At 49.4% G+C, this 13,540-nt stretch overlaps 1 protein-coding gene across 1 annotated transcript in view; it reads right to left on the reverse strand.

Annotated features, from left to right (window-relative positions):
• Positions 1-325: 325 nt before the first annotated feature.
• DDX31 (DEAD-box helicase 31) overlaps positions 326-13,540 on the reverse strand; it is a 48,654-nt gene continuing 35,439 nt past the window's right edge. The window contains exons 18-19 of the mRNA XM_054174171.1: positions 10,424-10,604; positions 326-717 (exon numbers count right to left, since the gene is read on the reverse strand). Of these exons, the coding sequence (XP_054030146.1) occupies positions 567-717; positions 10,424-10,604 (332 nt within the window). The 3' untranslated portion in view covers positions 326-566. The remainder of the gene's footprint in view (positions 718-10,423; positions 10,605-13,540) is intronic.

Here is a 13,540-nt window from a genome sequence, read left to right on the forward strand (position 1 = left end):
CACTGACAATCAGTGTCCAGGGACAGACCTTGTCCCAGTGCACCAAGGACAGGGGAGAAGGTGGCTGAAAGGTGGTTATGTTACCTGAGACAGGAACAGAAGTGCCCTTCTGTGGGACAGGGCAAAGAATATCCTCTCCTCCTGTATGTGCTCCTGGAGCACCTCCTCTGTCACTAGTGCTTAAAAATAAGCAAGAAAAGCAGACTGTGGAGCGTTCCTCCAGGTCTCTGACACAGGACAGCATCTCCTTGCACACTTGTCTCCCTCCCACATTACACAGACACCACACTTCTGTGCAAAACATATTGAACCTTTTTATTTCCCCTACAAACCCCACCTTAGACACAGGGCTGCCACATGGAACTGCAGCAGTACAACAGGACACACCTGGATACAGTCCCAGTTGGACCTATGGAACGAAGGGGAGGAGGCCAAGATCCCCGAGATCCCTCCCATACTCGCCTGATGAATTGCACCACTCCTCAGCCCGTTTGGCAGGTCACCCTGACCCCCAGCTGAGGCACACTCCAGCAAGCTTTTGCAGCCAATGACTGGAAGGTCCTGGCTTATGTTGGAAGCTGCTGGTTGCCAGGTTTTCTCTGTTTCCTTTTCTTCCTGACCTTGGAGGATCCAGCAGTGTCCATCCCGCTGGAATACTCAGACCGCAGGATCTCAGCGAGGCGACGTTTGCCGTGGGTCTTCTTGAGAAGGTCAGACCTGGGGAAGAGAAGAGGAGGAGGAATTAACATCTCTTTCCCTGCAAGGCTGCTGGGTGGTTGCTTATCTCACAGCCTTGGAAAGGGACATCTGCACATTAGTTCTTTCCTTTCTTGAGGCTTGATTTGAAACTGTGGCTCCTGCTCAACCAGCTCCTCCGGCGACAGCTTTCCACCAGGGAGGCAAAACCTCAGGCCAGGTTGAAAAGCAAGGCTGTGCTCTGTGCAAGTGCTCTTGTGGGGAGAAAGGAAGGGAAGGTTGTGTGGGCTGATGAATTGGGTGACAGAGCAGTGTGAAAATAATAATGAATAAGTTAATAACAACAACAGCAACAACTCCTCCTCCTACCACCATCTCCTCCGACCACAAACCCCTGCCCCAATCCTAACAGCCTGAAGACACTCAGCAATGGAAATGCTTTTACAAACAGCTTAAAGCCTGAAACCACCAACTGCCCCCCTCCAAAAAAGGGAGTTAGACTCCTGGCATTCTAACAGACTCCTTTCTTGTAGTGCCCTGCAGACATCACAGCACCTTACAGCCTCCCTTCCCCAGGGACCAGCTTTAGCAAGGGTAGCTGCTTTCTGCCCAGCCCCTCTGCTCCAGCCTGGCTCTCTCTGTAGCCCTAAACTGCAGCTATAAATAGAAAACCCCACTCAGCATTTTCCCACTACCAAGTTCTGTCACTGCCCTGCTCTGTAACCTTGGGCAAAGCTCATCCTTTCTGCTCCCACCCTCACTGGGTGAAAATGCAACCTCTGCAGTGCTCCCTAGCATGTTCTCATGGTCTTGGGCACAGTGTGGGTGTCCACAGCTCCTGCTGTCTGCACTTATGGGGTGCTGGTCACCAGCTGGCCAAGAAGGTCACCATCATCTTGGCTTCCATCCAGTGGGGCCAGCAGGCTAGGGAAGCAGTTGTTCTGTACTGGGCATTGCTTAGGCCACACCTTGAATATTTGGTTCAGTTTTGGGCTCCTCACCCCCAAAACCACCTCCCTGATGACACCAGCCCATGGAGGGATGCTTGGCAACCAGTAACCAGGCCCTGATGTGTCCTGAACCAGCCCAGCTCTCCTGCAAACCCCTTGTGGTGCAGCGGTATCCTGGGCTCAGCCTCCTCCATCACTTGAGAGAAGTTTTAGTTTGACACTTTGATTGTCTCTCCAAGCCTTTACTACAGCAGTTCCAGGGTTACCAAGCAACAGATCAGTTTACTTAACAACAGGGAGGATCTGCTGCAAAAGGACAAGTAATCCACCAGTAGCTGCAGGGCTGAGTTGCAGCTCAGCAGGGAGGTTGTCCAACACTTTATTATCAATCAGGTGAAATCATTGCCCAATTAGTAAATCAATACCCCCTGCTCTGGTGATCAGCTGTACACAGAAAAAGGAAGGATGCAGGGAAAAGGAAGGCTTCTCCTTCTAACCAGGGCCACAAAAATCAATGGAGCTGTGCTATGGAACCTGTGCTGATCCCCGAGAAGAAAAGCAGCTGTCAAGGCTCTGCTTAAGCAGGAGATGGAAGAGCCACAGGCAACAGCAAGAGTGTGCAGTGACAGCACTCCAGAAGTGCACCAGGCCAGGATCCTTGGCTGGATACTGACTCCTGATAGAAAAATGTAAATTCCCCTCTCTGCTTAACTGCTGAAAGTCTCTGGGGCTCTGCCAGAGCAGTCAGGATAGATTTGGTGAGAAAAGGGCCCTGTGGTTATGAGACAAAGCCCAGGAGGGTAGAGCAAGACCTTGATACTCACCCTCTGAGCATCCCTGGGCAAAGTATTTAATCTCTTTGGCCTCCATGTCCAATCTCCTAGCTCAGGCTGACTGCATTCTCCCTGTTGCCAAAGGCTGGTGTGATGTCAATTTAAGAGAGCTGGGGGGTGGTGGAGGGGGTGCTACTGGAAATCATGGCAAAAAAGCTTCCCAGGGAGGCTCTAAGTGCAAGAAGCATTTGAAACAGCCACAAGCCACGTTCCCATCACTGGCTAAACACATGGATTGTCAGCATCCCCTTCTGTGATCTCATGTCTAGATGAGATCACCCAGTATCGAGCCCTAATGAGAGCACAGCATGCTGATAAGGGTCAGAGAACCCCTTTGAATCCCTCCCTCCAAACACACTGCTCAGTCTTGAGGTGGTGAGCTAGAAAACAGCTAAGGGGAATGATAAAAACCAAAAGGTTCACTAATGACCAAGCCATCCCCATGAGCTGCAGTGCCAAGATTTCAGCAGGGCTTAAAGGAGACAGGAATGTTCACACAGATGAGAAAACAGCCACTTTTATTAGCTGGGGGAAAATGAGACAGGAAGAGAGAAGTCATAACTCAGAAAATGAAAAGAGCCCCAGCATGTGAAGGAGGAAGAACCTGTCCCTGAACACAAGCTATTGGACTTCTCTGTGCTGCTGGCCAGCAGGCTGGGTGTTGAGTGCTGTGACATATGGGATGCCAGGCAGAAGCACCAAGATATGGGGTGTCAGGACTCCCATAAAAGACAGATGGGAATTGGAAAGCAGTCAGAGGAACCAGCAGAGATGAGTTAGCATCACCTAACTTCATCACCCCTTCATTTTCGAGGCTTAATGCTAGACCCAACCACTGCTTTGGGCTTTACGTCCAAGCTACAGGGCAAAGCCAGCATCACCCCAAGATCTAATCACCTCATTATCAAGGGGAGAGAAGGTGCTTTGCACAGGGAGGAAGGGAAGACAGAGAGCCCCATAATTGCTTGGCACACTCTGAGAAAGCCCCCTTCCTCCTCATGGAGAGGAAGGAATAGAAGCCTCAGGTTCCCAGCTGCCTGTGCACATCTGCAATTAAGCTGCACCTCACAAAAGCTGCTACCAAGAGCCTGAGCAGAGAGACAAACTGGAAACAGAGAAACTGTCCCCAGATGACTTTCTTACATCCTGCAAAACTGGGAAAGACCAAGTGAGAGACAAACTTTTAAAGACAAAGAAAGCTCTGTCCTGCTCCAGAGAAAACTGCAATTGCTGTATTCACTCTTTAAACATCAGAAACTTGTGAGTCCTGCTAAAGACATCACTGAAGGATGAAAAGGCAGCAGAACAGCACCTGGAAAAACCAAGCCAGAGGTGTCCAAAGAAAAGAGAACAAAATCCTTCTTTCCTCTGCTTCAGCTTCCTTTTGCCTCCCCCTGCAGAGCCACTCCCAGCATCCTGGTCCTCCTCTTTACCCCAGTCATGAGCTGCAGTGGTCAGCAAGGCTGCTGGTGCTGCCTAACCCTCCACCACCTCAGAGGAAGTGAACTGAACTGGTCTCCTTTTCTTGCCCCTTGAAAAGGAGATACTTCTGAGTATCTCCTCAAGAGCTACTCTCTGATAAACTATCAAAGAAGGTATCAAAAGAGTATCAGAAAAGACTAAAGCCAAATCTTTTCTCATAATGAAAAAAACCCAATCAGGTGGATGAAAACCCTGAAAATCCTCTCTTGTTCCCAGCTCTGCCTTCTGCTCTGCCACATGATCCTAACTCACCACAAAGTCCCACTTCACCACTCTCAGTCTGTGACTTCCACACACCTCAGGGGCTTTTTGAGCTCTGCAGACCCCATCCACTGAATTCCACAATCACTAACAAGAAGTTGGAGTAACAGAGACCAAGTACAGCAAAGAAAGCCCAAGCTTAGTGTACTGAGCTAAGCTTTGAGGCTGTTCAGAGCAGAGATCCAGTGGAGAGCTCCAAGAAGAGGAATAAAAAGCATGCCCCAACTGTTCTGCTTCTATTTAAGGTCCCACTCCTCTCCCAAGCATCACTGATGTAAGAATCACCAAGTTCCACCAGACTGAATTTGTTACCATATGCAAACCACCACCACCCTGGATGTGGAGATTTGAACTTCCAGGAATGAAAGGACTGAGGGGGCAGCAGTAAGAAGAGGAATGAATATCTGCTAGTTTGCCATTCTCATCTCTAAACTCTAACCTGGCCTAATGTTTCACTGACAAATCTTCACCAGAGAGCTGAACCACAAGCTGCTCTCCAAGCCCAAAACTCCTACGTGCCACAGCAGCGGCACATAGATGTGCCACGTGGTTTCTTGGCCATCATTTGATGGCTCAGAAGATGCCTCTGCTGGTCTTCTAACCCAGACAGTGAGTAACCCTCTTAGAGAGGTCTCCTTCAGCTTGGTTGGCACTGTTGTCTGTTCCTTTGTCTTGAGCTGTGGGAAACGCTGGTGCAATGCGGTGCAGCAAGTGTAGCGACCTTTAACCAACTCGCAGCATCTGCAAGCAACCAAAGGCTCCCAAATTGCTCCAGCTGAGGAAGGAGGAGGATAAAGTTCTGCTGCACAGGCCCAGAACTCATGGTGTGCCTTTGGAGGAGACAGGAGTAGGCTGCTCCATTTATCAGAGAACATTTCAACATGGATCGTGCCATCAATCTGCCTGACAGCATCTCCAACAGCTCCTTGAAACAGTGCCAGCATCTGAGCTGGGTTACCTCTGGGCCAAGGCTGCTGCAACACCTGCTTTTTCTACTTAGAGTGTTGGATGAACCATCTGCAGCCAACACAACCCTGTTTGGGTTGGGTTTTGCTGTTGTTTCTGTGGAGCAGGGGCAAGAGATTCATCAGCGGTCCTGCACTGCTGTCGACAAGTCACCAGCTGGCCCAGGAGCTCTGTCACCAGCTGATGCAAGTGGTAGCTTGAGGAGATCAAGGGAAAAAATATCACCCAGCCACAGTGAGCATCAAGAGCTGCTCCAGAACAGCCAGACCACAGCATCCTTCACTCCAAGACATGCTAAAGAATAAAGTCCATCTTCCCTTGCTGAAGTGACAAAACCCCACAGCTGTGCTTCCTCTACCATCCCTTGGCCTTCACCCGATGGAGAAGGAATGAAAGCACCACTGGGAAGCTGGGAACCTCCCAGGACTCTTGCTTCTGTCAGGCTCTTTCCCAGCCTAAAGGGCAGAGTATTTCAATCAGAGAGAGCTGATCATTTGTTGGGGTGTCCCAAACAGCACTGAGGTTCTTCCAGCTCCAGGTGCAAGCTCACTCAGGGATGGAGCAAGGGCTCTGTGCTGTGGCCATGGCAGGACAGGACAGTAGGAAAGGGCACTGCTGCATGCAAGAGAACAACTGGATGGATTTTACCATTATAAAACTTTCCTTTCATAAGAGGACTCTCTTTTCCTAACATCATGGTGTGGTAAAGCAGGACTCATCTGTGCCCCTGAACTGCCTTAATGAAGAGTGATGGTGATGCCTTTCCCAGCAGCCATATCTCCTGCCCTCATTTTTGGATCCATTTGCACTCCAGTCCACAAATCCAAGCCCTTACCCAAGCTCCAGTCTGGCTTTCTAGAGCAGACTGCCCAAAGCAAGTGAAAATTCCCAGTGGGCAGAATTCCAAACTTGCATTTTGACTAATTAATTGATATTAGGAGAGCTGTAAACAGCCCACAAAGAAACTGCCAGGCAAACTGCTCCTAATGATCAGACAATTGCTGTGCAGGGAGACACAGCTGCAGCCTCCACTCCCAAACCCTGTGAAGAGCAGCATCAGTCTTCCCAAAACTGTCAAAGCCAAGATGTTTGAAAGTAGCATCAAGGATGGGAGGCAGGAGAGAATGTAAAAGGCTACTAACCCCCACCCAAAGGAGGCTGCAGCTCCAGCCACACAAAGGAGAACACAAAGATGCATTCCCCAGCAGCAGGCTAACTCTGTCTGACCCCTAAATGCTGAGGAATGAATCAACACAATAATCATGCAGCCAAAACCTTAAGGGCATGATGATATCCACCCTGAGAGCAATGGCAGGGTAAGGATGATGTTAATTAATCCCCAATCAAAGCAGCCTGGACATCTTTTCTTGATCCCATTTTAGTTAAGGCTTGGACTTCAACTCTGAAGGCTGAGGGGACTCTCACCTGCTTTTTTCTACTCCTTTTCTGCATGTGCTGGAGCACCTCTGAACTGCTGCTCACAAGCAAATTCAACCTTCATGGCATCAGAGATACCCTGTTAGAAAGGAGTGTCACAATCTGCTGAACTTACAGGATTTGTCCCTTTCTGAATTCACAAACAAGGTGAACTAAGCTGCAGCTCCTCCTTACAGTGAAGCCCTTTGGGGACACCAAGCTGATTTGGGAGCCCAAAAGGAGAAAGAAGCTACAGCCCAAAGTGCAAAAGAGGGAGCAGCACAGGGATGCTTGGAGGAATGGCAATGAGTCTTTGGCATCTGCATGGTGAAAGAGTCAACAGCCACGTCTGCCTGGCTGGCATGTCAGCCACTTCCTCTACAGCTACCCACAGACAGTTAATCCCTCAATGCAAGTGGGATCAGCTTCCCTGCATCTACCCTTCAGCAAAAGCATCAGCCCAGACACTTCCTAAGCTGATGTGCTGTAACTTAATATCTGGTATCTGGTTCAGGGGCTCATCTCTAACCTGAACACAGCATTTCAACTTCCACAAAACTCACCAGCCATTCTTTCTCTCCAGCTTCAGACTGGGTTTTGCAAGGACCACCCCAGCAAAGGGGACAGCTGGTTTGCACAGAGAGCTCTGGAAAAATCCATCTTTCAGCTTTTCCATGTGAATTCAGGGAAGGGTGAGTGGGGGAAGAAGCTGCTCCCACATTTCAGCACAGAGCCATCACCCACCTGGCTGCTCTCTCCCTCCTGTCTCACCTTCCTTGAGCAGGTCTCTACAGGTGTGAAGCACAAGAGACTTTGAAAGAAATGAAAAAAGTTTGCTCTGTCCCCTTCAGGACACATTTAATGATTGCCTTCAGCCCACTTCCAACCTGGACTGCCTGCTCTTTATTCTGTGGGCAGGTGCTGAGAGATGAGGCTTTGGTGAGCAGAGTGATTAATACCAAGTATCAGATGTTGGGAGACAATGTGTAAGAGGACAGGCAGCACTCATGGCATCATGTGAGGGACAGGATTTAAAAGATTGCTCTCTGCTGCTGCTGCTTTCATTTCCAGCCTTGCATTTCCAATTAAACCCCATTTATCTTCTAAATGGCAGGCTAAAGCCTGCTTTCTGCTTGCTCAGTGTGACATCAAAAGTAATCTTCCCTCTATGTTCCCAGCACTGTACTGAATTTATGCTGGTGCAGACTGAACCTGAGACTATATCCACTCCTTAAACTGCCCTATAAATACTAATAGATCTCCCCTCTGTGTTGTCTGTTGGGTTTAGCTGTTCCCTCTAAGCACACACAGAGAAAGTTGATTAGCCACAAGTTTCACAGGCCAGAGCAATTGTTGCATGTCACAGCTTTGGCTGCTCCTGCAGGGTTTCAACTTTCCAGATGCTCCTGGATTTGAGAGCTGGAGCTTGAGCCGTGACAAACCCCTGCAAAGTCTGCTCACTTTCCCTCAGCTGCAATTAGATGATCCACGTGCAAATCAGCTTCCCAATCACTCTCAGACCATTTGTTCCAACACCTCCACATCCCCCCAACCCCACTTGTCCTGTGCAGAAACCACCTACTGCAGCCTGAGCTTGTCTGTGCTCTAATGGGATGAGGACTCGGGGAGGAGGAACGCCCTCTAAAAGAGGGTTGTAACAAGGGAAAAAGTGGCTCTAACAGAGCAGCAACATCACAGGAACAGAGAGAGGCATTGTTGCAGGCCAAGTAATCCTGTGACACGCTACTGTCAGTCATAGCTTGATACCCTGCTGGGCCAGCAAGACATCAAAGCCCACCCCATACCATCTTACATGCTCTTTATCGGCTAATCAGGCTATTCTTCCTGAAATAAAGCTCCCTTAAATCCCCTGCTCACAGGGGCATTCCCATCCTGTTGCCCATCTGCTGGTGAGGGTCAGCTGAAGCAGGAGGCAGATCAGTGGGCCCTGTCCCTGGTGGCTTCTCAAAGCAGGACAATGCTGTCTCCAAGTTTATGTTAAAAATCCTTTCCCCTTGCATTTTGATTTCCTCCAAGCTATGTCCATGTGCAAGAGGTGTCAGCAGCCCAGGCACAGTGGTGTGGATTAGTGCTTTCACTGAGCAGCTCACATTTGCTAATGGAGTTTGCAGCAGCAATTACATGGAAAGTCACAACTGATACTAATAAACCCCAAGATTTTCCTCCTCTGAACTACTGCAGTGATTTCACTGCCAAGCCAGAGGTTCACATCCTGCTGCTGTGCTGGGTAAGGACAGGGAGGCCTCAAAGGGAGGCTCCTCTACCCTGTGGAACCAACTCAAAAGTAGCTAAGAGCAGACAGGTTTGGCACTTTCAGCTCCATTTCAAGCAGAGAAAAGGATTCAGGGCTCTGCCCCTCCAGGAGCATTAGGGAGTCTCAAATTTCTTCCCCAGGAACAGCCCTGTCCACACAGCAAAGGGGACAGAGCTGCCACTCCAGGTTTGCCATGGACTCAACCTGGGAGTGATCCCAGAGGTTTTTGCAGAACTGTTTTTGCCCAAACTACTTCAATCTCCAGGCAGCAGGGCCTAAGTTAGCAGAAGGATCATGTACTCCAACAGATCTGCCTCCTGATTTGGGTTTGTACTTAGATAACCACAGCTGATCAGCAAATCATACACTGCAGTCCCCCCCTCTCCTTCAGGCACTAAGCTGATGTCTGCTTAGTGAGAAGAAGTAGCCCAAGCTGCTGCTGATCATTCCAAGAGAATGGACACAATCTGTCCCATGGCAAATCTGACAGCCAGGAAACTGTTGGTGGAACTGCAGGAGAAAGCCTCCTAAAGACTGCCTGTCTAGTGTAAAAAAAAAGTGATGAGAAAGGCCAGAGGAGACCACAGAGGGCCTTTAAAGACAGTAAGACACATTCTGCTCCTGGTGCAGTGGTACTTATGAAGGGCAGGAAGAGACCATCTTGTGAGATAAATCAGCACTACTACAGCCTTGCTCACAACAGGCAGGACAGGCAGCTTCAAATCTGAAGAAGGGAAAATGCTCATTCCTCTCTTATTTCCTTGATGCTTTGGTGATCCCATGCCCTACACCAACAGCAAGCACTCCTGAGCACAGCAGTGTTTGTGAGAGCCCTTCCCCGGACAGGGGTGAGGAGAAGGAGCTGCTACTGCAGCTGATGTTGAGCCAGGGATCACAGCTCTCTGCAGGATGATGCAGCTGGATGTGGGGATGTGAATGGAAAAAAATCCAGCAGCTTCTACTGTGGAGGAGCTTGGCCATGATGGCAGAACTGCTGCTGGAGCTCCAGCACCTGAGACTTGTGCAAGGAAGAGAACCACTCCCATACCCTTTCCTCATCCTTCAAGGTAGGGTCTTGAATGAAGCATAAATAAACATTAGGCTGTTTCTGCTCTTAAGACTTGCAGAAGATGGTGTTCTCATGCTCTGAAAATGGGGAAGCTGGAGGAAAACCCAGGCTGGTGTGTGGAGGGGCAGCTCCACACCTAGCTGCTTGCTTCAGCAAAGAGCATCTCTCAGAAGTCAGGCTCCAAAGCGAGCTGCTTGGTTCTGTTTCGTTCACTGGGTTTTGGGTGGGGTTTTTTTAACCTAAATTCCCACTCAACCAAGTTGGTTTAATAAATGTTCAACCAAGTTGGTTTATTAAATGTAACTTCTAGGCTCACTCAAGCCATTGGAAAAAGGGGCAGTGAAGCAACAGCTCAGAGAGGTTGGATTTGGAGGTCCCTTTCAACCCTGCAGCAAGCACAACCACCTTGAAGAGCAAAACAAACCACAGTTTGCCACGTGGTGCTCCTCAGCTCCAGAACATCAAGCTGGCCTACCTTTTTGGTCTTGGTTTGGTTTTCTTCTTTGAGCCAGCAGTTGGAAGAGCTGTCAGGTTCTGGGGGGCATCTCTCAGGCCAAAGCTCTTGGCTATGTGACCCAGGTGGAGAGATTTGATGTGGAAGATGTGCTTGAGGTTCCTGGGGTAGGTGGTGTAGGCACAAAGGAAAGATTGCAGTGCTGAGGGGAGAAGAAAAAAAACCACAACAGTAAAGTACATTCTGTTTGCTACTGCATTTTAATATATATATATATTCACTTAAAGATTCATCTGTTCCAGCTGAAAGGACATTGGTCTTGTCCTTCTGGTCAGCAGCTGGTAGAAAAGGTTGGGATGATAAAAATCTGTGGAGGTTGTACAGTGCCAATACAACCCCAAAAGAAGAAGGTAGGGGCGGGGAAGTGTTAGAATGTGAAACAAAGCTACATTAAGTTGCATCAGGTTTGCTTCTTGCAGGGATGCCCCTTCCTGCCAGGGAAGGTGATCTCTGGAACACCTCTCATGAGGGGAGTCACTGACATCAAATGGCAGCAGATAAGGGGAGAGAGGGAAGAGAGACACAGGGATGGAGAGAAGGAAAAAGCAGCATGGAGATGACACAGAAGACTCCTCTGATATTACAGTCCCAGCAGTCCATGCATTTTTCACCAGTTACTAGCTAGTCCCTTATAAATATCTGAGAGCCAGATGGATTTCCTGACTCCTCCTCAGGCAGAGAACAGAGCTCACCTCCTCAAAAGGGAAAAGGAATAGAATTGTGTGCAAATTCCCCTCCACATCTGCAGATTCCTGTAATGCACTTCCCTCAGGGCTCATTGCTCTAAAGACAATCATCCACTAATATGAACACCTCCACTGCTCCTCCACCCACCTGGAACATTAACTACACCCAGGCTGTCCTCTCTGCTGCAGGGAACAGAGGGACTTCGAGTAAGGAAACTCCAGCTCAGACAACGCCTCCCTTCAATCCCCTGCTGCTCCTCTGCTTGCTAAACCTCCTGGGTCCCCCTCAGCCCTCACTCCAACCACCACCCACATCTTTCTCTCCCTCTCAACCCCTGACAGCAGCAAGCTCTAAACTCTAACCTCCCCTGCCCTTGCCTGTTGAGCCACCGGACCAGCAAGTTTGCCCACAGCTTATGTCTAATCTCTTGGCAGCAGCCAGAGATTGGAGTTTATGAACAGTAATAAAAATGTCATTTTAGCAGCTCAGCTCCTGGAAGGACCCAGGGAATCCATCAAAGCTCTGTTTACTGAGCAAAGCGAACTCCTTTTCCCAATCGATGAGAAGAAAAGATTGAGGGGCTGGGGTGGGCTTGGTTTTTCCCTTTGCCTTCACCTTCCTCCCAATTTCACAACACTGCTCTCTCACAGGCACCTGAGCCTGTGTTCTCCCCACAAAGAGAATGCTAAATTCCAAATACCTTGACTCAGGCTCTCATCTGAAAGGCCATTCTTCTGACAGCTTCTAAACCAACTCAAATGCTCTCAGAAAGCCTCTTCTGCTGACTTCCTCCTCCCCCCACCCCTTCTCTCCCCACAAAGTTATTGGTCAAATTGAGCTGCTAGGAGAAGCTGCAAGTCTTCAAAAGGAACATCATGAACTTGCTGCTGCTGGCAGTCTGGTCCTGTTGGAGCTGATGTTGTTGCCTTTCTCACATCATTTGAAGTGGTTGATACGAAAGATCCTGTTGTTACGAAGGCTGAGCTCAACCTCCTGCACTTCTCCAGCCAGGAAAGGCTGCTGGAACTAACTCCCTGGATCAGAGGTAGAGACTTAAGGTATGAAAGGTGATCCCAAAGCCCTGAGCCAGGGCAGGCAAAACCAGGGAGAGCTCCAAGACACTATCCCAAAGGTGAACTAACAGCCCAGCCCAAGCAGCAGGTCAAAACCTCAGCTCATGCAGCTGCCTGAGGAGCTCAGAGCTGCAAATGCTCACTGCAGCACCCATGAGATTTAAATGAAAAACTTCATGGGCATCAACCTTTTTAGATCTTTATTATCAGATCTTTACATCTCTGGGTCTTGGAAGGGACCTCTGGGGATCATCTCATCCAACCCCCCTGCTAAAGCAGGGCACCCACAGCAGCTTACCCAGGAGCACAATGGCCAGTGGGGGTTGGAATCTCTCCAGAGGAGACTCCACAACCTCTCTGGGCAGGGCTGCTCCAGGGCTCCAGCACCTTCACATTAAAGAAGCTCCTCCTCATTTTTAGAGCTCCACCTGACCAAACCAGAGCACCTATCACCACCCATTTTCCAAAGGGGCTCCATACTTGAGGAGATTTATCCTTCAGGTAAGCAGGACCCAGTCATACCCCTCCTCCCAGCCACCTCACCACTGATCAGTCCATCAAGTTTGAAGGGCAGCACCTTCACTGAACCATTTGAGTTGAGTTTGGAAACCAGGGGAGCCAGAGGCAGAAGGGCTGAGTGGGCAGGGAGCCACGTGCCTTTTGAAAGCAGGCTGCAGAGAAAAACCCCTGCTTATTAACATTGACTAGGGCAGAAATTGGGGGGGGGGGGGAAAGGAAGAGAAAAAGAGAGAGAAACAAATGCATCTCTGGCACAGCTTCCAATTGATTGTCTGCCATGAAAGCAAAAGCCAGCTGCCATGTTAATTATTCATGATGCCTGGCGCAGAGGGGAGGAAGAGGGGGCTTATGGAAGCCACTCAGCAGTGGCAAATTTGCATATGTAGATAGCAAGAGGAAGAAAAAGAGGTGGAGTGCTCCTGTACAAGATAAATGGGATGCACAACACCTCAGCATCCCCTGGTAGATTTTCTGCACTTCTCCTCCGTGGCTAAATAGAAAAGAAAAAGTTCTGAGTGCTGAGGTCAGCAACAGGTAGGGGTAGGAGGGTGTGGGGGGGTGTGTGTGTGCACAGTGACACAGGCTGCAGGGAGACAAACCACAGAGCTTCCCAAGTGTGACCACAGCCATTCAAGTTGCTCTCCTTGTCACACTCCTTTCAGGTTAGAAGTTCACATGGTGAGACACTGGAACAGGTTGCCCAGGGAGGTCGTGGATGCTCCCTCCCTGGAGGTGCTCAAGGCCAGGTTGGATGAGGCCTTGAGCAATGTGGTCTAGTGGGAGGTATCTAGTGGCAAGG

This window comes from Dryobates pubescens, chromosome 29 (assembly GCF_014839835.1).
Source record: "Dryobates pubescens isolate bDryPub1 chromosome 29, bDryPub1.pri, whole genome shotgun sequence".
NCBI classification, from domain to species: Eukaryota; Metazoa; Chordata; class Aves; order Piciformes; family Picidae; genus Dryobates; species Dryobates pubescens.